The 15,517-nt window shown below is 41.1% G+C and overlaps 2 protein-coding genes across 4 annotated transcripts in view; both read left to right on the top strand.

Moving 5' to 3' along the window:
* Positions 1 to 3,271, top strand: part of TSGA13 (testis specific 13) — an 18,886-nt gene extending 15,615 nt beyond the window's left edge. For both annotated transcript variants that reach the window (XM_023207848.1, XM_023207847.1), the window contains 2 exons: positions 111 to 238; positions 2,734 to 3,271. In XM_023207848.1, coding sequence (XP_023063616.1) covers positions 111 to 238; positions 2,734 to 2,903 — 298 coding nt within the window. In that variant the 3' untranslated portion in view covers positions 2,904 to 3,271. The remainder of the gene's footprint in view (positions 1 to 110; positions 239 to 2,733) is intronic.
* The window catches only part of COPG2 (COPI coat complex subunit gamma 2), a 151,458-nt gene continuing 139,105 nt past the window's right edge, over positions 3,165 to 15,517 (top strand). The window contains exons 1-4 of one of the 2 annotated variants that reach the window (XM_023207842.1): positions 3,165 to 3,285; positions 4,382 to 4,434; positions 4,991 to 5,071; positions 10,095 to 10,166. In XM_023207842.1, the coding sequence (XP_023063610.1) occupies positions 3,249 to 3,285; positions 4,382 to 4,434; positions 4,991 to 5,071; positions 10,095 to 10,166 (243 nt within the window). In that variant the 5' untranslated portion in view covers positions 3,165 to 3,248. The remainder of the gene's footprint in view (positions 3,286 to 4,381; positions 4,435 to 4,990; positions 5,072 to 10,094; positions 10,167 to 15,517) is intronic. The other variant, XM_023207843.1, reaches the window with a different exon arrangement.

The following is a 15,517-nucleotide window of genomic DNA, read 5'->3' as shown; positions in this document are numbered from 1 at the left end:
AAATAAAATAAAATAAAATAAAATAAAATAAAATAAAATAAAATAAAGTGAATGGTTCCATGAATCTGCCTGCCCTAGGATCTACTAAACAAAGAACTTTCTTTGTTAAGGTTTTCCACCGACAATGATTTCAAGAGCGAAGGGAAGTATTCAAAAGTCTACGCTTTGAGGACGCAGAAAAAAATGTACCCTCAGCTCACCTTTGCTCCAGTCCATGAGAGAGGTATGAGGAAAGATGGTAAGCTTCTCTCTTTCAAAGCAAAGGCTTACTGGACTGAGATGTGGGCTGGAGATACAAACCATGAGGATTATAGACGTGGCAAACTGGCTTCTCTCGTGGTAGTCCTGGAGACTATTTTTCCCTATAGCATGGAAGCTAATAACAAATAGAGGCTCAAGAGGTGCAAAGCTTCCGACCTTGTTTAAATCCTCAAATTTCAAGAAAACTCTAGCAGTGTTTACTAAGCTGTATCACCCAGCACTTTTAAGAGTTTTTGCCACATTGATGTATTATTTGTTCTGTTAATTTACTTAGCATTTTTCTTCAAAAGGATTTTAAAAAATTCTTGTCCTAATAAATACTATATCATTGACATCATGGTTTTGATGTACAAATTATATGTTTTTCTGAAACACAAGTCAAATTTATAATAATGAAATTTTAAAATGTTTATCTATGTATCACCTAGAACCACCCAGGGGTATGCATATTATACTTTGAAGAAAAAACTGCTTTAAAAGGGCCAAAGGATAAGTCTGTGTGTCTTAGAGGTATAAAAGTCTCTGGGATTGGGGTAGGGAATGGGGTAGAAGGGGCCTGGAATAAAGTTGTATGGCAGAGGGTACAATGAGAATCCTCCTCACATATTATCATTTATTTAACAATATTTCTAGGGTTCCTACTAAGTGTTAGACATTTATCAAGCACCAACAATAGCACTTTCAATATGTGAAAGAGATGAAACAGATTATAAAAGGCCTTGAGAGGCTGGGGGTGTCTGTAATCCCAGCAGTTTGTGAGGCTGGGGCAGGAGGACTGCTGGAGGCCAGGGGCTTGACACTAGCCTGAGCAATATAGTGAGATCCTGTCTCCACAAAAATTAATTTTAAAAAATTAACAGGGTATGGTGGCATGCACCTGTAGTCTGAGCTACCTGGGGGGCTTGAGGAAGGAGGATCGCTTGAGCCAAGGAGTTTAAGGTTGCAGTTAGCTGTGATTGTACCATTGCACTCCAGCCTGCGTAACAGAGTAGACCCTGTCTGAAAAACGAACAACAGTAACAAAACATAAATAACAGAAATAACAATAACAAAATATCAAAAATACCACAATGCCTTAAATATTATTTAAATAAGGGCTTGGATTTTATTCAGTAGGCAGTTTGGACCCAATGAAGAATTTCAGGGCACTGAGTACACATTTGTGATTAGATACATAATTGGTGGGTCCTCAGACTTCACCAGCTCATGGTTTTAAGACAAGGTCCATTTCTCCTACTAGCTTTCTCTCCTCAAGCAATTTCTGAGACTCCCTAAAGTATCCTTGCCTTTCCCACAAAGCCATTGTAGTGATTGCTCAACCCCTTTGCCAGCCATCCTCAGTCCAAATAGTCCTGATACCAGAGACCTGGAGTCATATTATACCATCCCTTAACTGGCTTCTTCAGGCTTCTCTGCTCCTGCTATACCTATTTGCCACCACACCCCACCCCATTTCCACCTACTGCTGCTCTTAACTCCGTAAACACTGCACAGCTAAAACCAATCTGTGGTATTAAACAAAACTTCACAGATACACAGAAAAGCTGAAGAACAGCAGAGAATGATTTATCTTGCTTTACAAGGGGCTCGTCTTAGGGTCAGCTTCAAATGTGAACTCAGGTCCTTCTACTTCCCAGCAGGTCTCCGGGGCATTACCCATTCTTGGGAACCTCTGGGCCTATTATCTACACTGTCTCTGCCTAGGTTCCCAACACTCTTGGGCCAAGGAAGAGGAAGAGGATGTTTCCTTCCCCAAAGCCTATTTATTTTCACCCCCAGAATAAATGCGTGCAGACTTCTATTTCCTTCAAGAAAAACTCCACCTACAAAGTATGACTTGAACTTTACAAGCCATATAAAGCAAACATAGTAGTTAATAATAGTACATTTAGCCAAGCTGGAGGTAAATCTTAAATGATACCATATGTAGGACATCAACAGTTCATCTTAAATCTATATTTAAGGGAAAGAATTTCCCTAGGATGTAGAATGTAATCTAGGTTAGAATTTCTCTAATTTTGCAGGGGCATGATCCTGTTGCGTATAGACTCGATTTACATTTTCTAAACAGTAATGCCACTGAAGCCAAAGGTAAAGTTTCTTAGCCACACTCTTAGACAAGAGAACAGAAAGCCAGCATACACTCACAAAGAGGAACATGAGTTAGGAATGAATGCACGTTATTTTAGAGAGTTTCTTAAGTGTCAATATGGTGTCAGACGGAATCATTGAAAGAAGTAGGCTTGAACAAAGTAGGCTCTAAACAGGCAGTGTGTTTTACACTGGGTTTTGATGAAATGAAGGAATCCAAAAATTATAAAATAGGTTGGGAACGGTATTACACGGTCCGAAATCTTTAAAGACCAGCCTTTAAAGGTCCCTTAAAGTGGGTCTCCTCCACATCTCACATTAAGCATCCTTCGAGTACTTCTGAAAAGCCACGTTCACCAGGGTGCCTGTGCTTTGTCGTAGCTTCCAAGAAGTCAGCGAGTGAAAGGCCGATTTCCAAGGTGATTCGGGAACCACTGACACTCGCATCGCTCCTGGAAGAGATGCCCACCAGAACGGCGCCCGGGGAGAGCGCCTTCCGCAACGGGAGGGCCCCGCAGTGGATTATCAAAAAAGCCACGGTCATCGGGTGAACACAGACCCCTCAGTCCTCCCGCCTCGCTCTCCTGAGACTGAGGGGTCCGCAGAAGTCGCCAACCAAATAAAACCACATTCCTGCTGCTGCGGGCGTGGGCTGCCGGGTCACTGGCAGAGAGGGTCCGGCCAAAACCTCCGGCAGCTGCCGAAGGAGGAGAGGGCGTGGTTGCGTCCCCGGGGGCCGAGGGCGGCCGAGGAGGGCGGGCCTTGGCCCCGAATGACGGCGCGGAGGCCCAACCGGCGTGAGAGCGCGGGGCCGGCCTTCCTGCAGCCTCTTCCGCTCTCCGGCTGCGGCGCCTGGGACGGTTGCGGTGGGTCTGGGCGCTGGGAAGTCGTCCAAGATGATTAAAAAATTCGACAAGAAGGACGAGGAGTCTGGTACGCGCGGGGCTTCCGAGGCCCACCCTCAGCCGCGGGACGCCCCTTCGCCCGCCCGCCGCCACCTGCTTTCGGGCCGGCGGGGCTGGGGGCGTGGGCGCCGGCCTGCCAGGGGGCCGGAGCTGGAGCCGGCCCCTCCCCTCCCCTCGCGGCCGCCGGGGGCCTGCCCGTAGCCCCTCCCCCAGGCGCCGGAGCCTCCCTTCGGGCCGCGCGCTCCCGCCCCGGCGCCCGCGCGCGCCCCGTTCCTGCCGCGGCGCATCCGCTCCGAGCCGTCTCCGCCCCTTCGCGCGGGCCCCCGGCGGGGGCGAGAGCGTGCGCGCGTCTCCGCGGCCAGGGGTACTGGTAGGGTCAGACCCCGAGTGGGAGCACCCTGTTCCCGGGGCTGGGGTCGACGGCACAGGGTGTGTGTGGAGGAACATTCAGGTGCCTGGTACCTTATCGTTTTCCTGGGACCCCTGGCTCTGTCCGGTTCCCCGGGGGCAAGACTGTGCCGTGGGACACAGCTCGTTGAATGCTCAGGCGTCCAGAAGTGACCTGCGTCTTGATACCCGTCTTTAGTCCAAAGCAAATGGGGAAGATGCCAAGCATCCTCAAAAAGAAAAATTCCCAGTGCTTGGTAGCGTCTCCCACGGTGTGAGAGGGGGTTGGGTTAATCAACCTCCACGGCCTCTTGAAGGTTTACGTCTGCATGATTCTCTGGGAAACTTCGTTTCTGCCTCTCCTTAAGTGTTAGAAACACATAAACTAGTGCTTACCTAAGGAAGTCAAAAGCACCCTACCACAGTCTCATTAATCTTCGTTGTGGCAATGACACATTTGTAACATTCATGGAAAAAGAGGGCAGGGAAAGAAGACACTCATTTGGGAGAGGGTTGCTGCAAAAAGAGAAGTCTCAGCTCTTCGAGTGTGGCAGTGACAGAGCCGGGATCAGAATGATTTCATTCACTTTGTATGCATATTAGCAATGATTATCACTGTGCCATCCAAGTGTTCACTTACCAAGCATTCAGTACCCTTCTCTGGAAAATACATAAGTTTGTGTAAAACTATGTATTTTTACATAGCTGTTCAGGACATTATTTTGTTTTATGCATAGGTAGTGGCTCAAATCCTTTCCAGCATCTGGAGAAGAGTGCTGTTTTACAGGAGGTATGACTGGGAAGCATTTTGTGCCTTTTCTTTTCTATTCTGTTTTAGTGTGGTGAGCAGCGAATTCCTGGGCTACTGTGATCACAACACCCAAGATAAGGAACGTAACAGAGTTTAGGGAATATAGATTTAAGGGAAAAGGAAGAGCGGTTACTTGTCACAGGAGAATTTAGAGCTTATAGAAATGCAAAGACATGAAGACTGTCACAGGTTGGGAATTTTAAATGTAAGAAGAGGTGTTTAGTGCAAGATTATTGAAATCAGTTATCTGTATTAATGTCATTGTATTAGTATGATATAGATCAGTATTGTGATCCTTATTTAACTGGTATAGCCCATAAAGTTGAAGTAGTCAACCTAAGGGAATGAGTTAGAAAGTATAGGATGGAAAATCAAGGCCACATGTAATAATTTATCAGATACTTTAGTAAATTGAGAACTATAGACCGTGTTGTTTGGATACTGTGATTAAAAATAGTCTGTATTAAAGTTGATTTGCTATAAACTGTGATAGAAAAGGTAGAAAAATAACAATGTTTTTTATGTTTTTTCATAGGCTCGTATATTCAATGAAACTCCAATCAATCCAAGAAGATGTTTGCATATTCTTACAAAGATTCTTTACTTACTAAACCAGGTAAATTACTTTTATTTTCCTCAGATAAGTGTGTCCTGGAATAGAAATACTGAAGATTCAATGAAATATTTTCTGGAAAGTGTAATTATTTATTTTAAGTTCACTTAATTTTAACATATGTAACGTTTGGTTGACAAAATATGTAAGACTTGAGTACAAGAACTATGACATATATAGGTTGAGTATACCTTATTTGCAATGCTCAGAACCAGAAGTGTTTTGGATTTCAGATTTTTTTGGATTTTGGAACATTTGCAGAATACATACTGACTGTTCCTACTCTGAGTATCCGAAATCCAAAATGCTCCAATGAGTGTCTCCACTGAGTGTTATATTGGCACTCAAAAAGTTTCTGATTTTGGAGCATTTCAGATTTTGGATTTTGAGATTACAGATGTTTAACCTGTACTTCTTTTTCATTCTTCAGATCCTAAACTAGTGATGCACTTAGTAGATTCTCAATAAATCCTTTGGTTTCAATTTAATGAGTACTAGTTAGAACATATTGTTTACATGTGTTTGGAGATCTTCATGTTTTTCTGAAAATACAGTGCAAGATCAGGCAAATTCCAGGTATTTTCTTTCTTTTGTGTGTAATCATGATGTTTTAAAGCGTTGATTTTTAATATTCAGATTTTATATTTATTATCCCTACCTCACCATTGCTATTAAAATAATTCTGGGCAGTAGCGTAACCATTTTATGTGCCTCAATGTCCTTTTCTCTACATGGGGATTATGATAATACCTGTTACAGAGTTGTAATGACTAAATGAGATCATTAGTGTAAAGCACTGGGAATAGTACTGAACACATAGTAAGCATTCAGGAATAGTTTTCCTTCCATCATTCAGCAAATATTTATTGCATAGCTGCTGTGTCCTGTGCACTGTTTTAGGTGTTGGGGATATAGCAGACAAAACCAGCAAAAAATATTTGCACTCATGAAATATGGATTCTGCTTGCTACTATTGTTATTAATTTTCTATTTCTTTTTTTTGTTTTTTGCCCCAGACTTAAAAAAAAACTCATGTAATGTCTAGGGCCTTAGAAAATATGATTTTGTTTCATGGATTTGTATTCCCTCAATAACAGTGGGGAATGGGTTACAGGACCTCCATTGGATACTAAAGTCCATAGATGCTCAAGTCCCTCATACAAATGGTGTAGTATTTGCATATAACCTACACATATCCTCCCATATATTTTAAGTCATCTCTGTGATTATAATACCTAGATTATAATCTCTAGATTATAATACCTGGTACAATGTTAGTGCTGTGTAAATAGTTGTGCCGTATTGTTTAGGGAATAATGACAAGGAGAAAACATCTGTACATGTTCAGTACAAACCCAGTTTTTTTTTTCCTTGAATGTTTTTTTTTTCGGGTCTGTTGTAACTTCATTGATTTTATTTTTGCTTATCTTTTTTTTATTATTATTATACTTTAAGTTCTAGGGTACATGTGCACAACGTGCAGGTTTGTTATGTATGTATACATGTGCCATGCAGGTGTGCTGCACCTATTAACTCGTCATTTACATTAGGTATATCTCCTAATGCCATCCCTCCCCCCTCCCCCCTCCCCACAATAGGACCCGGTGTGTGATGTTCCCCTTCCTGTGTCCAAGTGATCTCATTGTTCAATTCCCACCTATGAGTGACAACATGCAGTGTTTGGTTTTCTGTTCTTGCGATAGTTTGCTGAGAATGATGGTTTCCAGCTGCATCCATGTCCCTACAAAGGACACGAACTCATCCTTTTTTATGGCTGCGTAGTATTCCATGGTGTATATGTGCCACATTTTCTTAATCCAGTCTGTCACTGAAGGACATTTAGGTTGATTCCAAGTCTTTGCTATTGTGAATAGTGCTGCAGTAAACATACGTGTGCATGTATCTTTATAGTAGCATGATTTATAATCCTTTGGGTATATGCCCAGTAATGGGATGGCTGGGTCAAATGGTATTTCTCGTTCTAGATCCTTGAGGAATCGCCACACTGTTTTCCACAATAGTTCAACTAGTTTACAGTCCCACCAACAGTGTAAAAGTGTTCCCATTTCTCCACATCCTCTCCAGCACCTGTTGTTTCCTGATTTGTTAATGATTGCCATTCTAACTGATATTAGATGGTATCTCATTGTGGTCTTGATTTGCATTTCTCTGATGGCAAGTGATGATGAGCATTTTCTTCATGTGTCTGTTGGCTGCATAAATGTCTTCTTTGGAGAAGTGTCTGTTCATATCCTTTGCCCACTTTTTTTTTTTTTTTTTTTTTGAGACAGAGTCTCGCTCTGTTGCCCAGGCTGGAGTGCAGTGGCCGGATCTCTGCTCACTGCAAGCTCCGCCTCCCGGGTTTACACCATTCTCCTGCCTCAGCCTCCCAAGTAGCTGGGACTATAGGTGCCTGCCACCTCGCCAGTTTTTTTGTATTTTTTAGTAGAGACGGGGTTTCACCGTGTTAGCCAGGATGGTCTCGATCTCCTGACCTCGTGATCCGCCCGTCTTGGCCTCCCAAAGTGCTGGGATTGCAGGCTTGAGCCACCGCGCCCGGCCCCTTTGCCCACTTTTTTCCTTGAATGTTTTCAATCTGAGGCTGGTTGAATCCACGGATTCAGAACTCATGGTTATGGAGGGCTGACTGGAGGGCTGACTATATATGTCTATACACATATAGAGGGACACATAAAACATACATATATGCCATATACCTCAGGTGGTTTACATATGGTGCTAGGATAACCATGGTTTCCAATTTCAATTCTAAGGTAATATTTTATCTTTACTTTGTTTTGTGACTGAAGACCTCATTCAAAGATTTAATAAAGTTTTCTTGTTTACAAATGAGGACTAAACAATGAGCACATAGTTTTTTATTTTTTTTATTTTTTTGAGATGGAGTCTCGCTCTGTCACTGGGCTGGAGTGCAATGGTGTGATCTCGGCTCACTACAAGCTCCACCTCCCTGGTTCAAGCGATTCTCCTACTTTAGCCTCCCGAGTAGCTGGGATTATAGGCGTGTGCCACCATGCCTGGCTAATTTTTGTATTTTTAGTAGAGACGGGGTTTCACCATATTGGCCAGGTGGGTCTCCAGCTCCTGACCTCAGGTGATCTGCCCACTGCAGCCTCCCAAAGTGCTGGGATTACAGGTGTGAGCTACTGTGCCCGATCATCAAGCGCATAGTTTTAAATAAAATATATCTGTTCACAAACAACATAATCCCTCTGTGTCGGCATATAAGAAACATTTAAAGCATACTCAATTGGGTTTAACTTTTCGTAGCACACATTGTGTCCAAGTTGGCTAAATCCATGGTATAAACAAAAGTTCTGAATGGTCAAAGTTGATTGAGAGTAACATATATTTTTATGTTGGTCATTACCTTTTCGATGAGGCAACTCATGTTGAAACATTTAATTATCTTGATAAGGAAATTACCAAGCACAGCATAAACACAATTAACTATATAAACAAGTTTGGGAACATACATTTTATCTTTGCCTAGTCCTTGGTAGAGCTTTATAGAAAGATACTTTTGAATTTCTGTGAGAGTTGACATATCCATGTGTTTTCTGAGTTTCATATGAAAAAGTAGGATGTAAGGTTTTCCCATATAACTAAAAAGCACACAGACTTCTGGGTATTCAGTAAATAGTTATGAAAGAGAGATAAATCTCTTGCTGATGAGCAGGCTGGATACACTGATTTAAGTAAGTATAAACTTACTGTACTTTGTCTTTCATCCTAAACTGTCAGTATTTTTCACCAAAATTTATTCTTATACCTATGGCAAATAGATTGAAGACTAGTTATATTTTATGTGGACTCTGAAGCTCTGAAAAGTGATTGAGTGTAACATATTATATAGGATTGCTTTTATTGAAGACATTAAATATTGAAATGGTAATATTTGAGGTAATCTATGATCTGAGATGTTTTGAAATACGTTATCTAACACCTTTTCACTGCTCAGAAAATGTAGTTCCCAGAATTCACTTGTTAGAATCACTTGTTAGAAATGTCAAATCTCAGGCCAGGCGCGGTGGCTCACGCCTGTAATCCCAGCACTTTGGGAGGCCGAGGCGGGTGGATCACGAGGTCAGGAGTTCAAGACCAGCCTGGCCAACATGGTGAAACCCCGTCTTTACTAAAGATACAAAAAATTAATCAGGTGTGGTGGTGCACGCCTGTAATCCCAGCTAGTTGGGAGGCCGAGGCAGGAGAATCACTTGAACCCGGGAGGCGGATGTTGCAGTGAGCCAAGATTGCGCCATTGCACTCCAACCTGGGCAACAGGGTGAGACTCCATCTCAAAAAAAAAAAAAGAAATGCAAAATCTCAGGCTTTACCACAGAGCCACTGAATCAGAATCTGCATTTTGGCAAGATCCCAGGATGAATTGTCATGCACATTAAAGCATTTGAAGCTCTGATCCAAAGCCTATTTTTAGGGGCTTGAGCCAATATTAAGCTACATAGCAGCCCCTTAAGCCTAGTTTTTTTATACGATGAATCTGGTTCCTGCCCTTTTGGTTGGTCCCCTTCTTGCCACTTTGCTGAGATTCCTAATAGATGGTTCCTTACATTTTAATATTTATTATGCTGCTATGACATGTTAGGCATTGTGCTGGGCATTAGATTATAGATGTGATCTCTGCTCTTAGGCAGTGTAATAATAACGTCCTATTGTGAGTGCTATAATTTTCTGCCTCATTGTAAACTACAATACTTCAGGGAGATTTAAAATAGTTTCTACTAAAAGGTTAGAGACTACTATGCTAGAACTTTTAAGCATGGTATGTGATACTGAATTATTTTAAATAAGAGGGGATAAATGACCATGTGGGTTTACAGATTGAAAGCCAGAAAAATTGCAGAGGCAAAATGTTTACAAAGAAATTCTTTTTTCTTGAGTTCTAAAGGATTTTTGCAGAAATAGAAAATCCTGTGTGTGTATGTGTACATATATATGAATACATATTTTTTAAAGTTTAAAAATTGTTTTAAATTTTACTTAGGGTGAACACTTTGGAACAACGGAAGCTACCGAAGCCTTCTTTGCAATGACGCGATTGTTTCAATCTAATGATGTAAGTCTTTTTTTATTTTTTTTGTGATGAGAAAACTCCTTGTATTTATTTTCCCCAGGAAACTAAGAGTGTTCTAAATTAGGGAGTGTTGCTTGAAATTTTTTAAACTATTTGACTGCTTATAAAACTTATAAATGTTCACTATAAGACATGAAAATGGAAGAATTAAAGAATGCAGTTGTAAAACTCTTCCTCTGCAGATCTACTGTGAAGTCATAAAGACTGTTAATACCTAGCTTCTGGCATGACACTGTAAAGGTGGACTGATAAAGAAGTCAGTGCACATAGCTACCACATTTGTCAGTTGTTAGTCAAGTTTCTGGTGGGTCTGGGATTGCTGTTAGTCAGCGGGGCTGTCAGTTGAGAAGAAGAGATGGATGTGGAGTGGGGAAGGTGAATAAGGAATGGAATAAGGAAAAAGAAAAATGAGTGCAGACTAAACCTGCCTCTCATTACCTTAGACCACCCTGACCTTTAGAACATATGTCTGCTGCTTTTTGTCTGTCTTCTAAGTGTGGTGTACATTTTTCTTTTGCCTAGCCCTAAGGGAGAACCATACAGGGAAGGTAATTCTGGGATATCTATTTTCCAGCTTTCCATTAACATAAATTCGCCAAATCTTGCAGTTTTTTGGTATGTATTACATATCATCACACGTCACATTTTGCGTCAACCCCCAGAACCTCCTGAGATTTGAGTCTTGTTACAGATCTAAATAATGAGAGGTTTTAGGAGTAGATCTTCAGGAAGATCAGCAGTCCCCTGTAATGCAGCTATGTCAGGGGAGGCCATTATATACTCTACAGGCAAAGGGAGACTAATTTCCTCACATATGGGATAAAGGACTGACTCTTCTACTGGCAAAAGATGTGGCAGAATTTAGGAGTTTGGGGTACTTGGCTTCATCAGAGTCTGCCCGCATTCCACTTTTCAGGGCCCCATTCCTTGCCAGTCAAGGTCCTAACTTTAACATAAGATGTCCTGCAACAGTGTGAATTGAATTTGCATTGTAACTGAGCCACTGCAGGATATGCTTTGTAGAAATCTCAGCCCTGTGGCCACATGATATAAGGCTTTCTTATGAAGGCAGTTAATAGATTTCTGGTCCCCTTACCCAGATTTGAGTGGTGCATTTAAAACTCTGAACTCATTATTTTCTTTTCTTGAGAAAAGAATTCTCCAGTGTACCTAGAAACAACTAATTAACCCGTTATACTACTTATTTTTACTAAAATCTTCTATGGCATCACACTTAGTTACTCAAAGTTTTGTCTTCTGTCCGTCCTTGTCTGCAGATGATAATTTTAAATATTTTGCCACTGCATGCCATGGACTACTGGTAGCCCCTTTGTCATGGGAAACTGGTCATTAATACCTTCAATCAAATCAGAGAAGCAACTTCAGGTTCATATCTTTAAGGTCTTCTTTCCTTTTAACCACTTCCTGTATCAGAAATTCAAGGTTCAAACAGGGAAACAGAACTATTATGAGTATTGTGGAATTAGGTGTTTATTAGAGGAATTAGACTAGAAAACTAGGCAGGTTGAGCTGCTGGAGTAGGGTTCAGACGGAGGCTGTTACACAAGTCATGGAAGGCTATTGCCTCTTTTGTGGCTCTGCTTTTGCTGCCAGGTGTCTTCCCAAGGCTGCGGTTACTCAGCGGGCTGGCAGTTGGGAAGAAAAGCTGGACATGTAGTTGAGAAAAGGAAGCAGAGTAAGAAAGAAACAGAACGAGAACAAACTTTTGAAGCCTGTAACACAGAGGTTTATATTAAGAAGATGTGAAATTTTTTTGTAGGAAATGGATTAGGGAAATGTAGGATTGTTCGAAAGGACTAATAGCCTGTTGAAGTTAGTGCTCATGAATTTAAAGTATTACCAGGTAGCGTGGTGAATGTTTTTTCTCCAACTACAGCCTGCAGGTTAAAGCATTGAAGGCTTAGAGATAGGATTTAATCAGGATTGAAGTTTTGCCAGGTTAGTAAACAGAGGGAGAAGCAAAGAAGTTGAGTGGTTGAAACATCGACTGTGGAATCTTTGGTTAGGAGGGAAGCAAGAACAGGGCTGACAGGGACAACAAAAAGTTGATAGGATCAGTAGCTTGTAGGTCGAGAGAGTGAAAAAATTTTGGAGTCAGGAGTGTGAGTGCTTGGAAATGAAATTAGAAAAGGATGCTGTTACTGTTAGAGGCTGTGGCAGTGGAATTGGGTGATCATTGTAGGGAGGATGGCATCATTGGAGAAGAGGAGGTCAAGGAATGAAGAGGTCAGAGGTTTAGAGATACCATCTGTATGGATATTAAAATTACCAATACTTATTACTGGGATTGTATTGGAGAGACAGTGAAGAAGGTACTGGTATTTTTTAAAAATAGGGGAAGTAACCTGGGTTTAATGGACAACCAGCAATGGTAGCAGGTGACATAGTATAAAGGCATAAGCTTCCCCACCTGTAGGCCTGGTGGTATGAGGGTTATGCGAGAGAAAACAGCCGCTGTTTCAGAGGGTTGCCAGAGGATCCCTGGGAGAGAGCCACATTTCAGTTAGAGAAAAAGATGGGAACATTCAGAGAAGAGTTTGAGAATGTAGGGGATTTTGCTGATGAAAGTGTCAGAGAATATAATGGCGCTGATTAGAAGGATGGAAAATGGAGTGAGATGAGGTGCTAACCCAGATGCAAGGAGTAAGTCTACAGGTTATGAATAATGACCAGAATGTTTTAGGCTTTTTGAAGTGACTGAGGTAAGTAGCCATGTACAGCATGATGTGATTAGTTTTAATGGTTCCTTAGGCAAAATACGAAATTGAGGGAGTGATTGTTTTGGGGCAAAGAGAGGTAGAGATTTTGCCAGAAGCATGTGGAGCTCCTTCCATTACCAGCATTCCTTTACCAGAAGGTTGGTATTCTTCTTCATGAGAATTATGTATGTTTTTTTCTATAATCAATACTTTGCATTTTTGTGTGTCTTTAAGTATAAGAATAACATCTTCATATTATTTTGCAATGCTGTTGTTGTTGTTTTTGAGTTGTCGCCCAGGCTGAAGTGCAGTGGTGTGATCTTGGCTCACTGCAGCCTCCACCTCCTGGGTTCATGTGATTCTCCTGCCTCAGCCTCCTGAGTAGCTGGGACTACGGGTGCGTGCCATCATGCCTGGCTAATTTTTTGTGTTTTTAGTAGAGACGAAGTTTCACCATGTTGGCCAGGATGGTCTCGATCTCCTGCCCACCTTGGCCTCCCAAAGGGATTACGGGTGTGAGCCACCATGCCTGGCCTGCAGTGTTTATAATTAATACATTTTTAAGATTTACCTGCTTGTTACACGTACTTCTACTTTATTTACTTTCACTACTCTATGGAATTCCAATATGTGAATATACAGTAATTCTATTTATCCATTCTCCCATTGGTAGATATAAGTTGTTCCCACATTTTACCTATTACACATGATACTGCACATAATATTTATGTACAGAGTGAGACTTTTTCTGGAGTAGATACCTACAAGTGGAATTTCTAGATAATGCTTGTTTTTTGACAGTCATGTCAAATGGATCTGTTAGATTAGAGGTTGTATTAAATTATACAGACATTGCTCCAAATCCTCACCATTTCTTATTGCCAGGCCCAAGCACATGCCATTTGGAAAATATGATATGGCATCTTTTTGTGGTTTTAATTTGCATTTTCATGATCATCGCTGAGGTTGAAACTCTTTTCATATGTTTAATAGTCATTTTGCTTTTGTCTCTGAATTGCCTGTTGATATTCTTTGTTTATTAAATTCCTCCCACTGACCTATAGGTTAAAAATTTTAAAACCTTTATAGTCTTTTTAAAAATGAAATAAGCTCTATTGAATATAACTTATAAAATTCACCAATTTTAAGTGTACAGTTTAGTGAGTTTTGACCGTGTATAGAGTCATGGAACCACCACTAACTACAGTCATGATATAGAAACTTTTCACCGTTCCAGAATATGTCCTTATATCCTTTAGTTACTTATTCCCTCACCCGAACTCTAGCACTTGTTCTACTTTCTGACTACATAGTTTTGCATTTTCTAGAATTTCATTTAAATCTAATCATATAGTATATAGTCTTGTGTGATTTTTGTGTCTTGTTTCTTTCACTTAGCTTATGGCTTTTGTGATCCAATTTCTTATATGTATCAGTACTTAGTTCCTTATTATCACTGAACAGTATTCCGTTTTATGGAGATCATCTGAGTGATTTATCTGTTTGAAGTATATGGATTTTGGTTTGTTTCCAGTTTATGGCTATTGTGAATAAAGCTGCTAAAAGTATTCCAGTACAAGTCTTTGTGTGAACCTGTTTCCATTTCTCTGATTAATATCTAGGAGTGGCGTTATCGGATTTGCATTTCCCTAATGATGAGTATCTTAAGCATATTTTCTTTCTGTTTTTTTTTTTTTTTTTGAGACAGAGTCTGGCTCTTTCGGCAGGCTGGAGTGCAGTGGTGCTATCTCGGCTCACCGCAAGCTCCACCTCTCGGGTTCATGCCATTCTCCTGCCTCAGCCTCCCGAGTAGCTGGGACTACGGGCGCACGCCACCACACCCAGCTAATTTTTGTATTTTTAGTAGAGACGGGGTTTCACCATGTTGGCCAGGATGGTCTCAATATCTTGACCTTGTGATCTGCCCACCTCGGCCTCCCAAAGTGCTAGGATTGCAGGTGTTAAGTCTCAGTGCCCAGCCTAAGCATATTTTCATTTACTTATTTGTCATCTGTATATCTGCTTTGATGAAGTGTCTGTTAAAATTTGGTACCACTTAAAAAAATCAGGTTGTCAGCTGGGCGCAGTAACTCATGCCTGTAATCTCAGCACTTCGGGAGGCCGAGGCGGGCAGATCATGAGGTCAGGAGTTTGAGACTAGCCTGGCCAACATAGTGAAACCTGTCTCTACTAAAAATACAAAAAATTAGCTGGGTGTGCTGGCAGCCACCTGTAATCCCAGCTACTTGGGAGGCTGGGGTGGGAGAATCCCTTGAACCCAGGAGGTAGAGGTTGCAGTGAGCTGAGATCATGCCACTGCACTCCAGTCCAGGTGACAGTGCAAGCCTCTGTCTCAAAAAAAAAAAAAAAAAAAATTCTTGTCATCTTATTGAGTTATAAGTTTCTTTATATATTCTGGATAGAAGTCTTTTATCAGATAGATGTTTTGTAAATATTTCCTCCCACTCTGTGGCTTGCCTTTTCATTTAGTGGACTGTTTTTTTTTTTAAGTATAGTTTTACATGCAGTAAAATTCATCCTTTTGAGGGTATTGTTCTATGAGCTTTGACAAACATATACGGTGGTGGTATCACCACCACAATTGAGATTTAA

Source organism: Piliocolobus tephrosceles, chromosome 8 (genome assembly GCF_002776525.5).
Source record: "Piliocolobus tephrosceles isolate RC106 chromosome 8, ASM277652v3, whole genome shotgun sequence".
Lineage (NCBI taxonomy): Eukaryota > Metazoa > Chordata > Mammalia > Primates > Cercopithecidae > Piliocolobus > Piliocolobus tephrosceles.
This window is presented reverse-complemented; position numbering and strand designations above follow the sequence as displayed.